At 36.6% G+C, this 14,159-nt stretch overlaps 1 protein-coding gene across 1 annotated transcript in view; it reads left to right on the top strand.

The window, feature by feature from the left end:
- The window catches only part of LOC113571913, a 41,002-nt gene that overhangs the window by 64 nt on the left and 26,779 nt on the right, over nt 1-14,159 (top strand). The window contains exon 2 of the mRNA XM_027001123.2: nt 1,388-1,572. Coding sequence (XP_026856924.1) covers nt 1,388-1,572 — 185 coding nt within the window. The remainder of the gene's footprint in view (nt 1-1,387; nt 1,573-14,159) is intronic.

Raw genomic sequence — 14,159 nt, forward strand, 5'->3', positions numbered from 1 at the left:
TACGTGTTTTATATGTATTTAATCTCTGGGAGAAATTGTTGGCGAATTGCTGATAAATCGAAGTTGCCTAATGACCTCCTAATGACTTTAAAGAAACCTCTTATAGTGGCATTCTATCTCAGCTAATGTTGGATAGACTACCGTGATACGAGACACGGATAGTTCATACGTTGACATGGATAGTTCTTGCATACACATACTTTACATGCTTTTATGCTATGCAAATATGACAACACTATTTTGGAACTAGTTTTTAATATGATTATAGTCCAACGCTGATACAGAAGACTTGAGTGACAAAATCCATTGCCCGTGGAGAGAGCAGTAGTTCTGTTAGCAACAAAAAGATTGTTAAGAGTATGGTGTGTTTCTGTTTACACTTTTCAAACGTAAACAGATCAAATTAATCATATAGCAATACATTATTATTATTATTATTATTATTATTATTATTATTATTATTATTATTATTGCAATTAGGGTTGTTATTGAATACACTAAATTGCTCAGGTGGAACCCAAGGAAACAAGAGAAGAGAGGATGAAGTTCATTGATGAAGCAGAGTAGCAGGAAATGGGGAATTTATTGATTTAATTATTGCTTGCACATGACTAAGACAGGTTTTGTTGTCTTCCTGTAGTAAATGAAAAAAACACATGTTCATGTTCAAGAACAACTGTGATAGGTTTAAATATTTTATCTATGCATACATTTAAATATTTAATTTAGAAATTTACACTATGTACTGAAATCTGTTGAAATTCCCTTAGTTCACTTTATTAACCATCATATTAACAGTATGATACTAATAACCTTTAGTGACACCACATCCAAGTTCATTCAGTCACAGCAAGCTACTAAAACCTAATAATTTGAATGTTAATCATTTGCATAATTGCCTTTATTTGAACGTTTATATGCTATGTTATTGAAACCTCATATGTGCTATTTTATTGAAGGATCATATGTGCCATTTTATTTGAGCCAACTGGCTGTGGGGTCCACAGCTTTAGGCTGGGTTTATTTAAAGCTGTGGTTTCCTACAGTTGGGCTTTGCTGACAGAAATCAGACTCCTAAACCACAGCATAGACTAACAGGAGCTAAAACGTAGCCAACTAGTCTGTCTGTGTACTGTTGCACACGGGACTGGATACAGAAACCTCAAATGAAACACCTGTTGTAGGGCTAGTGGAAGTTTTCTCTGAATGCAGGCAGTTATTAACATTATTAGGACTATTCACTTAGGATCAGTGTAACTCTTCAGTCCTGACCCAAGCTGAGCTTTACCATTATTTAACATTATCCACCAAAATTAGCCTGCAAATGTACAGGGTGATAAAGTATCCGTATTTCAGACGAAACTACTCTGTATTCTGTTCCCTAAAGCAGAAAACCAGCCCCAGTGACAGAGAAGTCCAACCCGTCGAAGCGGCACCGGGATCGTCTGAACGCAGAGTTAGATCGACTGGCGAGCTTGCTGCCCTTCTCGCCCGAAATCATCTCCAAACTGGACAAGCTGTCTGTGCTGCGACTCAGTGTCAGTTACCTACGCGTCAAGAGTTTCTTCCAGGGTAGGACTTCCACTTTTTTAAACAATGCACACAATGTCTGTGTACACCTCAAAACTCAATTACTAGCATTTATGCAAATGAGATAAATGGAAATACATGTTCAGTTTATTTAAATTAATCTTAGAAAAGACATATTTATATAAGGATTTTGAGAAAACTTAACTTCTGTAGAGTTGTAGATTTGTATTGTAGAGTCTTGGTTAAGAAGCATTTCCAAAGAGTAGCTGGATGATGTCGGAGGTGAATGTTCAGGATACACTCTGCAGTATTGTAATATAAACTGTAAGCATGTCAAGCATATTATTTTTGACAATTAGATAAAATGTTTGCTTTTCTTTTTCAAATTACCCAAATTCACTATTTGTAGCTAGTTTTTAAACTGTAGTCTTGACTCAATTCAATGTAAAATTTAAAAAAAAATTAAAACTGCAAAACTACAGATAAAAGAAATCACTGTTTGTGTACACAAGGTGATTCTACAGTAGGTGTCAGATTATACTGCATTTAAAACAAGCTGTAAGCAAAAACTATTTTGCCATTGATTTCATACATTTAATATTAATTCATCAGAAGCTTCAGTGGCTTTTATGGCTTTGTGTCTCCACATCCACAGAGGATTGATTTGTAAAGGATTTTATATACCCTCATAAAGAGATTTAAGCTCAGTGTAAGGCTATTTGCGATGGTCAGATTGGACCTCAGCGGGGGTCTCCTGCTTAAACACCTGCTATGGAAGTTTCTCTTTATTAGGTACTACAGATAGAAATTGTTTTTTTTGTTTTTTTTGCAATGTAGCATCTCCAAATATGATCATTGTGGAAATACAGTGAGGGAATTAAATTCAAACACTGTGAGTGAATATATATATATATATATATATATATATATATATATATATATATATATATATATATATATATATATATATATATATATATATATATATTTAGTTTATACCCTGTTTATAGCTATATAGTTCATACCCTGGTTATAGCTAACCTCTCTGTATGAAAGATTATCTAAGGAGAAGGTAACAATTAGTCCAGTGCAACAGGCGTAACATTTTGTCAAGACAAAAAGCAACAGATTTAGATCATTCTGGTTCTGTTCATTGGCACAGCTGCCTATACTTTTGTTGGAACATTATCTTAACATGTTTGTTATGGTTCATAAGATATCTATATATAGATATTTATGGATATCTCCAGCATCTCATCTGATCCTCATCAGTTGTATCAGATCAAAGATCAGTTCCCCCAGAGAAAAATAAGACACACATTAATCTATAACCCTCTTACTCTGAGAAGGTATACTTGTGCCTTAACATGTATTTCTCAGAAAATGTTGTGATAAATGCAGATTATCATAAACATAAACATAAATTTACATAGAATGCATTTGTTGATGTAAAAATAAATCCAGTGATGAAACAAAGCACAGTCTTTGACATTACAAAGCATTAATAAACATGTAATATACCTATATTATTCACATACATTCACATACTAAACATTTTGTGGTTAAGTACAATGAATGTCTAATCTTATTAAATGTGTCACATTTTGCCTTCACCACTAGAGGGTCTGGGGAGAGAGAGAGAGAGAGAGAGAGAAAGAGAGAGAGAGATTTACATTTAATACTGCACATTGTCTGGTTTGATAATATGATATTACCTGAGTGTTGATAAGATTGTCAGAATATCCCTCTTATATATAAAAGGATATTTATACACCAAGCACTTTAAAAAAAAATCTGTGTCTGCTGTTAGTGATGCACTAGAGATTTGCTTTAGGTTGAATTACTTAACATGAGTTACTTCCAAGGGGTTACATGGAATCAACATCACGAAATCAACATCAGTCTGGAATAAATCAAATCATTTAGCACACTTTAACCTGCTGAGGCAATAACCCAGAAAGTGCCTCTTTAAACTTTAGGTGTCTATTTCCTTTCAGTGTCATATATCTTAATCTGTGTCCGTGGTTTTGGTACCATCCAATGATGGCACTAATTAGCCCTGAAATATTTACTCTGGGGTTTAGTCTTTGCTTTAATTGCCTTCATGTTGTTCTTTGGAGTGCCGGGTACTATTTAATAGAAACAGGTATCTGGCCTAAACAGCTGAATAGCACATAGCACAATAATAAGTTGTTCGGGAAAAAACTGGTTTCTCTCTTTAAGCAACACATAAAGTTTAACAAAGTCATACCTAAACAAAAATGTGTAATTCCCAACAACATTCCATATGGCCTTGCATAATTCAATGATCCACATGCACTCTTCACTAACATTAAATGCCAATGTTAGCTATTCACCAGTACTGAAATACATATTCATTTCTCTCTTCTTTTTTTTTTGCAAAACAGGCCTGCTAAAGATTAAAAAGGCTGTTTGGTGTGATTAAGCACAGTTCTAAATGCACTACCAAGATGTAGAGTCATGAAACACACGCATTTGGGGGATTGATACTAGAGGTACATTCAGCTGGGTCCCTTAACACCTGTAGTTCAGTACACTGATGCAGGCAATTATGAAGCTGACAATTACAGAGATGGCTTCTTATTATTCAGTGCTAGGATTTGCATTATCAGTGTCATAATAGTTTAGTTGTTTCTGCTTCTGCATTGTGGTTATAGCTGTAGTTCTGTCATGCCAGGTCTGAGGAGGAAACCAGTAAACAGAGCCTCTGGGATCATGGTCCTAAATCAGTTTGTAGTGCTGCAAAGGAATCAGTGGAACTTCCACTAAGCAGAGCTGGAGTTACCATGGGTCTTTGTTAGTGTATCAGTTGGGTCTGTTAGAATTTTTAAGAGAACTCATGGAGTCCAGCTCACCAGAAGAAGCAGTGGCTGAGATAAGTGTCTTCCACTTTAACACACTGGCAATATTTGTGTGCTAGAACATATAGTACACAGTACAGTGTGTTTGTCAAAGTAGTATTAAGGAATATTAAGAGGATTTTAGGGACCATGTGTTATCAGTGACTGGTCTGATGCATCCCTGGTATCCAGGAATGTAGAAAATTTTCCCCTAGGCCTCTACATACAGTACTGTTACTTTATGTCTGCTTTGTGTCTGGCAGTTGCTATGTCATTGTTTTTGACCACCTGTATGTTTATCCAGGCAAACTGTCTGTGGCTCCATAGTGTCAATCTATGTTGGGTAGATGGTTCATTCCCAGTGTATAAAACTCAAGCTTCACTTTAGCTCATATGCTACACATATTTTGCAAGTGAATTGTTTGCTTACTTGTATTGGGAGTGTCATGTAAAGAACAGCATTTGCATACAATGATATGCAAATTAAGAAATATATAGTAGTAACAGAGAGTCCTGGCCTGTTAACTGTCTTTAACTAAACTTAGTCTTTAGATATCAGCACCCTCCATATCCTTTAAGTCTTCACTTTAAACATGATATCTGCATGAGAGTTTAATGCCCTGCAGGGCACCTTGTTTCATCTACGGCCTTACCGTAACTCTCTTACACAAGGAGGAAAGAACACAGAGGGGTGGAGCCTGTTAAAATCCTGGGCTCAGAACCAGGACCCTGAAAAAGGAAGAAAAATCGCCACAGGAAGCAGAACATGTGGCAGGCACACGTAATTCACACGTCACAACTCAGACAGGGGTCCGCTTTCAAAGGCCTTCTGTCAGGCTATGGACTCTTGTCCTCACTTGATATGAAAGTGCTTATTCTGGATGCAGGATTTCCACTATTTGTGTGGGGGAAAAACTGTTTGGTCTCGTAAGGCGCTGATGGTTGTTTTGTTGCTGTGTAAAAACATCTTTGTTAAACATATAAGAATGCTGCTGTCATATAATAATGATTTGTTCAGTGGTTGGAGGCTATTCACATTTAGTAATCTGTGCCCCAAAAAAAGTCTGTAAGTTATACATCTTGATATGGAAACTACCGTGGGTTCTGAGCAGTTTGATTTTGACATGTACAAAACTCATAGCTATTCAATTTTAGCGACTTTCAGGATCTTTAAGAGTTTGGCACCATCCAATTATTTTCAGTAAAAATTTCAAGATTTTAAGTTAGGTCATTCCAGAAGAGAGAATTGCTTTTTTGCTTTTAAAAAGTGTGGTATATGCATCATGTGCTAAGACAGATTTTTATGCAACATCTGCTATGCAATCTTTTTGTTCCTACCTAGTTAGACAATTTGCACTGCAAAAAAAAAATAAAAAATAAAATAAATAATAATAATAATAATTTGGTTATGTAAAGGTCTTAGCATTGGTGAGCAGTGATCAACAGTGCAGAATTAATCTGCATGCCTATTGTGTTTCTATAGTGCCTAGGTCCCTACAAATCTGTGCCAAAGACCAGCTGTGAATTAAGTGGAGTTGGTCATGTGTGGCATGGGAGTGTTGCATGGTCACTGACACTACTGCTTACGATGAACGCACTGACACTAATTTGTAGATTCACCACAGGCAGTGCTGCTGTCGACTAGCTGACCTGCTATGAGAGGTGACGTACACTTGCACCATCTGAAACATCACTGGGCATTAGAGGAAGCATCTACTGTGTTTAATTAAGAGACATGGATGTGTCATTGAACCTCAGTGATCCTATATCTCATTTTAGAGTGACATTACATCCATGTGACATCAACTAAAATGTTCAGGTTTTGGGTTTATTTGAAAGGACTAGGAGATTAAATAAGACTGAACTGTGACAGTTTCCTTAAATATTGTAACAATAGAAATAGTTAATTTTCTAGTTAATTTTACTAGACAGGAAGCCGTTGAAATAGTAAATATGTTAAAGGTTAAATATGTTAAATATGATAAATAAGTTCCATTTATATTTGTTTCTTTCAGTTTAAAATAAAAAAGAATCGGTCTATAATCAGGAATGAGAAATCAGTTGCTATTTGAAATTAGCTGCAGGAGCTACTCTTTATCTTAGGTGCTCCTAAAGATGGATGAAGAACAATAACCTCCAACCTCAGTTTATTTCTTTGTTTGCTTTGATACTAAGCGCCCTCCAGTGGGTTGGATTCTTTAATGTCATTTGGATCTTGTTCTTTGACCCTATGCCAGTAATCTACACCACATGGCACAGATGAAGAGATGGCAGGCAGTGTGAGTGATAGGCACACTGATAGGGAGAGAACAGGTTTGCATTACATGGTGTCAGTTTCATACACTGGCCTTAAACTTGTTTTGGTTCCATTACACTGGTTTTACACTAACTTCACATTGACTTTGAATTGGTTAATAATAATCTGTCTGGTTATTTTAAATTAAACTACGTCAGATAGATTATATTGTAAAGCAAATAACCACCAACTCTCAGTTTGACAAATGTATTAAAGACAAATATTTGAAAATCTCATAATTTGCATCTGAATTTCAACTGGCTGTGTTTGGATTGTGTGTTTAAGATACAGAATGCAATTACGCTTTCAAAGACATTTTAATGCAGTTGTGGGATGTTATGAATGGACATACAGTGTATGTCAGCTGCATTAAATACACTTTCCTTTACCATACCACTATCTTTCATAAAACTCTGGGCCATGACACTGAATTGTAAAATTATATATATATATATATATATATATATATATATATATATATATATATATATATATATATATATATATATATATGCTTTTTTTTTTTTTATTATACATATATACTGTGCGACAACTGCAAACTCCAAGCCTCTGGTTGGGTGTGAGAAAAAATCAAATATGATCACTTTTGGAAGGGTGAGTACGGCATCTAATTTTTAAATATGTCGAACTCATACAACTGGTTCTAACCAAAAATGACAATCTCAGCATAAAAAATTCACTTGGATCATTTCAGAAGAAAACAACTTGCCCTGTTCACAGATGGACAAGTTTGTTTCAGACCACTGTGACCAATTTCACATAATAGTGAATCATCCACAGTGTTTAAACCATCTATTTTCCAAGGTTTGGCATATCAAACTTTAATTTGATGGTATTGATTCCACTCTAATATAGACTAGCTAAATGTAACAACAACATCAAACCATGAGTCAGACTGGTATGTGAACAATACAAAGACTGTATTCATGAACTTCCATGAGGGACTTCTGGTCAGGACTCTATGTAGAACACCAATAAGTTTTGAGAAGAAGTGCACTGCTTAAAACTGTTCATTACTTTTGTAGTCACATATATGTGAGAAGCTGAATTTAATCTTCATATGTTCATTATATCAAGATAAATAAAATATTGTCCTCGGATAATTACCTTCTTCAGTAACCTTTTGTTCCACTTGAGTTATTGATATGGATATCAGTTATTGATATGGACAAGGTATATGTAGAGACAGTGGAGTGATTTATTTAAATAAACATTTTAAATATTGTCAGTAGGACATACAAATTTATGGTTACTTTTATTAAGCTGTAGACCTGAAGACCTGTAATATATTAGGAGGAATAGAATTGGTGTTTCTTGTGCTCTGCATAAGAAAATCCATTCCTTCTCACTCTACAGGGGGCAAAAAAAAACAGTATTTGCCATATAAGGCTCATATAGCTGTAGTATTCATGGACTTGATATTATCATTTAATTGGAGATCTGAATATTAGGATCAATCTAATCTTCAAACAAGCTTTCATGGCCTTCATGAGATCAATTTAAGAATAAATACAGTATCAGGTTTACAATGCCAAATTAGCTTCTATTTACCACATCATACTATATTCTAATAAAAAAAAAAATAAATATCACCATGTGCAGATTGGAGTTAGTGCATGGTATAGTGTGTCTCTTAATGATTTCCAGGAGTTTACAAAATAGGATGATGTGAGAGATTTGTCCTCCTTAGTTATTCATGCTGTTTTGCTTTTTCATAGAATGTTATCCTTCACTCATTTTTCCAAAAGGGGTTTGTGCATGTGTACAAGACCATATGAGACAGTGAGGAAAAACAAAACCAAAAAAATAATCAAAATAATCAAAGCACATTCGCGGGAGATTTGTGTGTGTGTGTGTGTGTGTGTGTGTGTGTGTGTGTGTATGTGTGTGTGTGTGTGTGTTTGTGTCTGTCTGTCTGGGGGGTGGGGTGGTTTCCAGTCTCATAAGGGAGTAATTGCGCTGAATGTGAAGTGGCAGAGGACAGTTGTGCTGGGTAATGAATGCTCCGCTTCTTCCAGCCCATTGCGTGACTACTTCTTGGCAGGGGACCTCATTGCCTGCAGCATAACAGAGGAAGGTATATCTTAAGTGTTCTGCAGTAAACAGAAGGTCCTCACTGAGCCCCTACTGCAGCTGGATATCTGCAAAGGTCTGACACACTTTGCAGCATTTAATGACATCACAGTGCATAACTGATCTGGGTGAGAGAGGAAGTCTTCCCATGGTATTACTGGTCAACAAAAAATACCACTCAGAGACCAAGTGGTTTGGAAGAAGAGTAAGAACAGAGAAGGAAAAAAAGAAAAAAAACAAAAATAACACCTAAATTATATTCGTGTTTCTTACAAACATGAAATGTAGTAGAAGTGCATTTCTATTTTCATTTTATCTTAAGTTCATATAAGTTAGTCTTCAGCAAATATTCACGACTTCTTTTTTTTTCATTCCATTTATCCTTCATCTTTTGCCAAGTCAAAGAACACCGAAGGTTATAGTTTGTACCTGTAATCTGCTAAACATCACTGCAAACCACCACAAAGCCATAATCACAGGACGTGGGTTTGACTAAAAGAAGAGAATGTAAGGCATAGAAGAAACCAGTACGCTGTGAAGTATAGTGGTGGACAAGAAGCACTCAAGACTGTTTTGCTTGCAGTGGTCTCTGCAATATTGTTAGGGGTACAGTGGTCACCGCACTGTTTTCCATGGCTATCCCTTTGGGTGTGAGTGCTAAGAAAGCTGACTGTAGGAGCCATTGTTACCTTGGCAGGCATTCCTTTTCCATAAAAAAAACAACAACAAAAAAAACAATGTGTTAAAATATTTTGTGTCTTAACATTAGTATCAGAAAATAAACTTTTAGACATATTAGTGTTCATATTATTTGAGGGTGTGATTAGTTCTTAATTTTTGCCATTTCTGTGAACTAATGTTCGCTACTAGTAAACTACACAGTTACAGCCACTCTGCTTAAGGAGTCTCATGTTTTCTCTCATTTCCAACTTAAGTATTTATGTGTTAAATTTGTTAATTACCAAGTGCATTTGCTGTTCATAATGTAATGTATGTACAATATTTCATTATTTCAGCACTTGTACATTAATCCAGATAGTGCATCATGTCACAGTGCACTGTAAGACTAAAACCTCCTCTGACTTCCTGAAAAGATTCCAGAACTACTGCAGTCAAAACAATATCATATACAGTCATGGCAGATCATAACATCTTTTTGAGTTCTCAATTCTGCAAACTGATAAAGCTATACTTCTTCTAAGGAAGTGGGTGGTTTTCAGGGTTTGGAGTGTAACTGCCAACTTCAGCTACTTAATACTCGTGAGGAAATGATCATATTTTATGGAAGATTGTGATGAAATGATATGAACAACTGAGGAATGGAATCAATGAAAGAATGAATGAATGAATGAATAAATGAATTAATGAGCTGATTATATAGGGAGGCTGATTAATTTATTAGCCTCACTAAATAAAAAGTGGAAATGACAGTCAATACTATCTTCTCTGTCTGTTACTGGAAACAAAGAAACATTATCTCATTACACACCCACAAACGCACACACCCACCCCACCCTCACACATACACAGACAGAGAGAGAGAATCTTGGTCTCCTTTGTGGCATGTTTCCATTGATTTGTGTATTACTGTACCTAAATAATGTTAGGCATACACCTAATCTCCCAACACTAACCTTACACTGCAAAATTTCTCCATAACATCATAATATCAAGTAATTCCCTGCATTTGATCCCCACGAAAAGCTAAATACCACCCCACACAAACCAAACACACAGGAATTTAATGCCAAGCTTTGTGTATATGGCCCTGGGTATCATGTTTAAATATGCTTGTCATATGAGAGTGTATGTGTGTGTGTGTGTGGTGTTTGTGTTGATTCTTGTGGACTGCAGTGCTCATATTCTGCAGCTGTCGATGCCTGGCTGGTATCTGAGCTTCGCCATCACAGCCTCGCGTGCGGAGTGAGAAATTCTCTGTGTAATGGTGTGAGGGTTTGTTTTCATCTGATGCCCCTTTTTAAATATGCATTACACATACACCACTGCTCAGTCCTTCCCAATCAGGATTCAGATGCTTCCCAGATGGAGAGAGTAACCATGAGATTTTTATGGGCATGTTGCTATAGAAGTTTCAGTTTTGAGGTTAAACAATATTAATAAAGAGTCTTTGGGGGATTGTTTGCCATTTCAAAGACCCCCCCCCCCCCCCCCAGTAACCCTTGCAAACATTCACTCACACAGTAACACTGTAATTTAAGGCCATGGGGAGCAGAGGCCATAGACGTGACTAAGCTGGCCCGTTTTGATAGACCATAATAACACCAATTCACAGTGACGGCTCTGTTTGAAGTTCCATCACCCCATTAGAGCATAAATGCAGTGTATCCGTGGTTGCCACCACTCAAAGGACACATTCATGATGAGGCAGCCTCTCTTCTAGGAGGCTAGTGAATCTACAGACCAGCCAGGCCTTCGCACGCAACGGCTCCCAAACATATGACCTATGACCTTTCTGTACAGTGAGGATAGTGTAGAGCCACACAAACCACATCATAAAAAATTGTTGACTGTTTTGTTAAATCTGTATTCCTAATTTTACTATTACAGTTATGATCTCAAAAATATTTGGCCTTAACTAAATTGACATATGTATTTATGCACACGCTGATGACATACCATGTGCATTCTTGCAAATTTATGCACAAATTGAAATAGTTCCCTGCAGTAAATGTGAATATCTACTCTGAATATGTATTACAGTTCTCAGGCTGTAATAATTAATACCTATTTTGAACAACAGACCCTTTAATATAAAATGTTTATTTTCCTCTTGCTTTTAAATCATGATAGTCTTTTTGCCAGATGTGGATATTGGGGAGGCTAGCCAACTTAAATACAACATGTAGCTGTCTTCAAAGGTATAATTGTGTCACTCCAAAGATTAAGTTATTTTTTTCATGAGATATTTGTCTATCCCCTCCTTAAAAATACATATTCTGTCTCTTACAGGCAGTACTGTGTCCCTGGCCCTGATATTTAAATAGCACTACCATACACAATGTTTGAGTGGAGGCATATCTGGAGCTGATCTCATGAGCAGTTTGGTCATTTACAGTGTTGAACATGAGAGCGAGAGAGAGAGGTGTAGGATTTGATTGTTTGCACTACAGAACTGCTGTAACACAAGGACACAGAAGAGAAGGAGTGAAATGAAAGAAAAATGACATGTTTGCATTTATGTGTAACAAAGTTTACTACATGTAATGAATCAGTGGTTTATTCCAGTGCTCTGTGCGTGTGTGTGTGGGGGGGAGGGGGGTGTGCATGCTCGCTTATTCAGATAGGGAAATGATTTATGTGGCTGTACATTGTTTAGATCACACCATGGAGAAAAGAAGTTCGGAGCTCCCTCCCTGGAGACACTTACATTCAGGGCTTCCACACTGAACTGACATACACTTACAGTCAGGGCTTCCACACTGAACTGGCATACACTTACAGTCAGGGCTTCCACACTGAACTCCCTATTCCAGCATCTGTTTAAGCTCTCTTCATTCTCTTACATAATTGCAGTTCGCCTAGTTACATGTAGGTGAACTGTAAACATAGAAATCACATTTAATTTGGCTCTCAGGTCTTGTCTGTACTCTGTAGCTTCTAACTGTAGTTAACTCACTGTTGCTGTATTTTTATTTATTGTTTATGATTTTCTACTTCATTAAGATGAGTAATTTTCATTGATGGATAAACTCTGGAAGTCTTATCATTTGTTTCTCCTTTTCCCTTTTACATTTGTGTTTTAAGGAGCAGCATAGACATTAGTGCAACCATTAGCGTAACCGTTAGCATAACATAGCTGTTAGGTAAGGTCATGTGCAAAGATGTACCATACAAAATACAGCCACACTCTTTAGACTAAAGGTCAAGCAACAATACTTCTAAAACACACAAATCCCTATCTATTTTGTACCAAATGTGAATTAAGTTGGGTGGGGGGTGGGGGGGGGGATGTTTGTTTGTTTGTTTTTGGTCACAGACAATATTGTATCAAATAGCAAAAACACATTAGTTGTGCTTTTTTCACAAAGGTGTAAGACACCTTTTGAAAGAATTAATAGAGGATCTTATTCAGACTGGACATTATGTAAATTACTGTTTTTTAAAGAATTTATTTTTATCTACTTTTTGTGGAGGAAAAAGGAGAGCTAATAGAATTAGCAGTGAAATATTTCCAATGGCTGTAGGCCCAGTGGCCCAGCAGAGCAGTTCTGTAAGGCTTTGGCCCTGCCATGCTGGAGAGTTTGGATTCAATTAAGCGCCTTAACACAGCCACATGTGACACTAACATCGGCTCACACGCAAACCTCTCAGATTACTGCATCCACCTTCTCTTCCACTTTTACCATGAATGCAACCAGAGACGGCTTAAGAAAAAATAATTGATGTATTATAGCATTGTGTAGCAGCTGAGCTCACAGTTTTCTACAGTTAAAGCTATATATGTGCAGAAAGGCTTCTGTTAAAGCTCGCATAATAGTCAGTGGTGATTTATCAGCCAAAAATATACAAGAAAGTTGTATTTAATAATGAGAGAAGCCAGTTTTATTTATTTGAGCAAAGAATGCAGGTATTTGATTCCACAGTAATGAGGACAATTGGCTGCTGTATTTGTGTTCAGTGGAAAAGCAGTTCCAGACACTTTGTAGTTCGGTCCCAATATTTATGAGCAACTTTTTTTTTTGCACTAGGATTAATTTAAAGAGAAACAGCAGAGGAGAGAAAGAAACAGAGAAGACAGATAAAGTGAAAGGGAGAGGAGCATATAGAAAGAGAGAGAGAGAGAGAGAGAGAGAGAGAGAGAGAGAGAGAGAGAGAGAGAGAGAGAGAGAGAGAGAGAGAGGAATGGTAGCTGGGGAAATTTCAGCTCAGTCCTAATTGCATAATGCCTTGCAGTTGGTTGCAGTATGGTTTTGCATAAGTCTGAATAAGCCTTGTATTTATATTATCATTATATATTATATTATTTATAATCAGTGTATTCGAGACTCCCATCTAGTAGCATGTTGGACCTACTTTGGCCCTCAGAAGTGCAACAATTCGTCATGGTATAGATTCCACTAGGTGTGGAAATTGTTCCGCAAGAATCTGTGGCCATATGGACAGGATAGCTTCTAACAGTTACTGCAAATTAGATGGAAGTACTAAGATGCTCTGAACAGCCCATTCAACCATTCAACCTGGTCCCCTTGATGATCTATATGATTAAGATCTAGGGAATGTCTAGGCCAGGCAAGCAAGCAATACTCATTGTCATGTTCCTGAAACCAATCCATGACTATTTGACCCTCGTGGCATGGTACACTGTTTTGCTGAAAGTTTCTTTCTGCCATAGGGTAAACAGCTATTATGAAGAGGTT

This window comes from Electrophorus electricus, chromosome 5, assembly GCF_013358815.1.
Source record: "Electrophorus electricus isolate fEleEle1 chromosome 5, fEleEle1.pri, whole genome shotgun sequence".
Classification (NCBI taxonomy): domain Eukaryota; kingdom Metazoa; phylum Chordata; class Actinopteri; order Gymnotiformes; family Gymnotidae; genus Electrophorus; species Electrophorus electricus.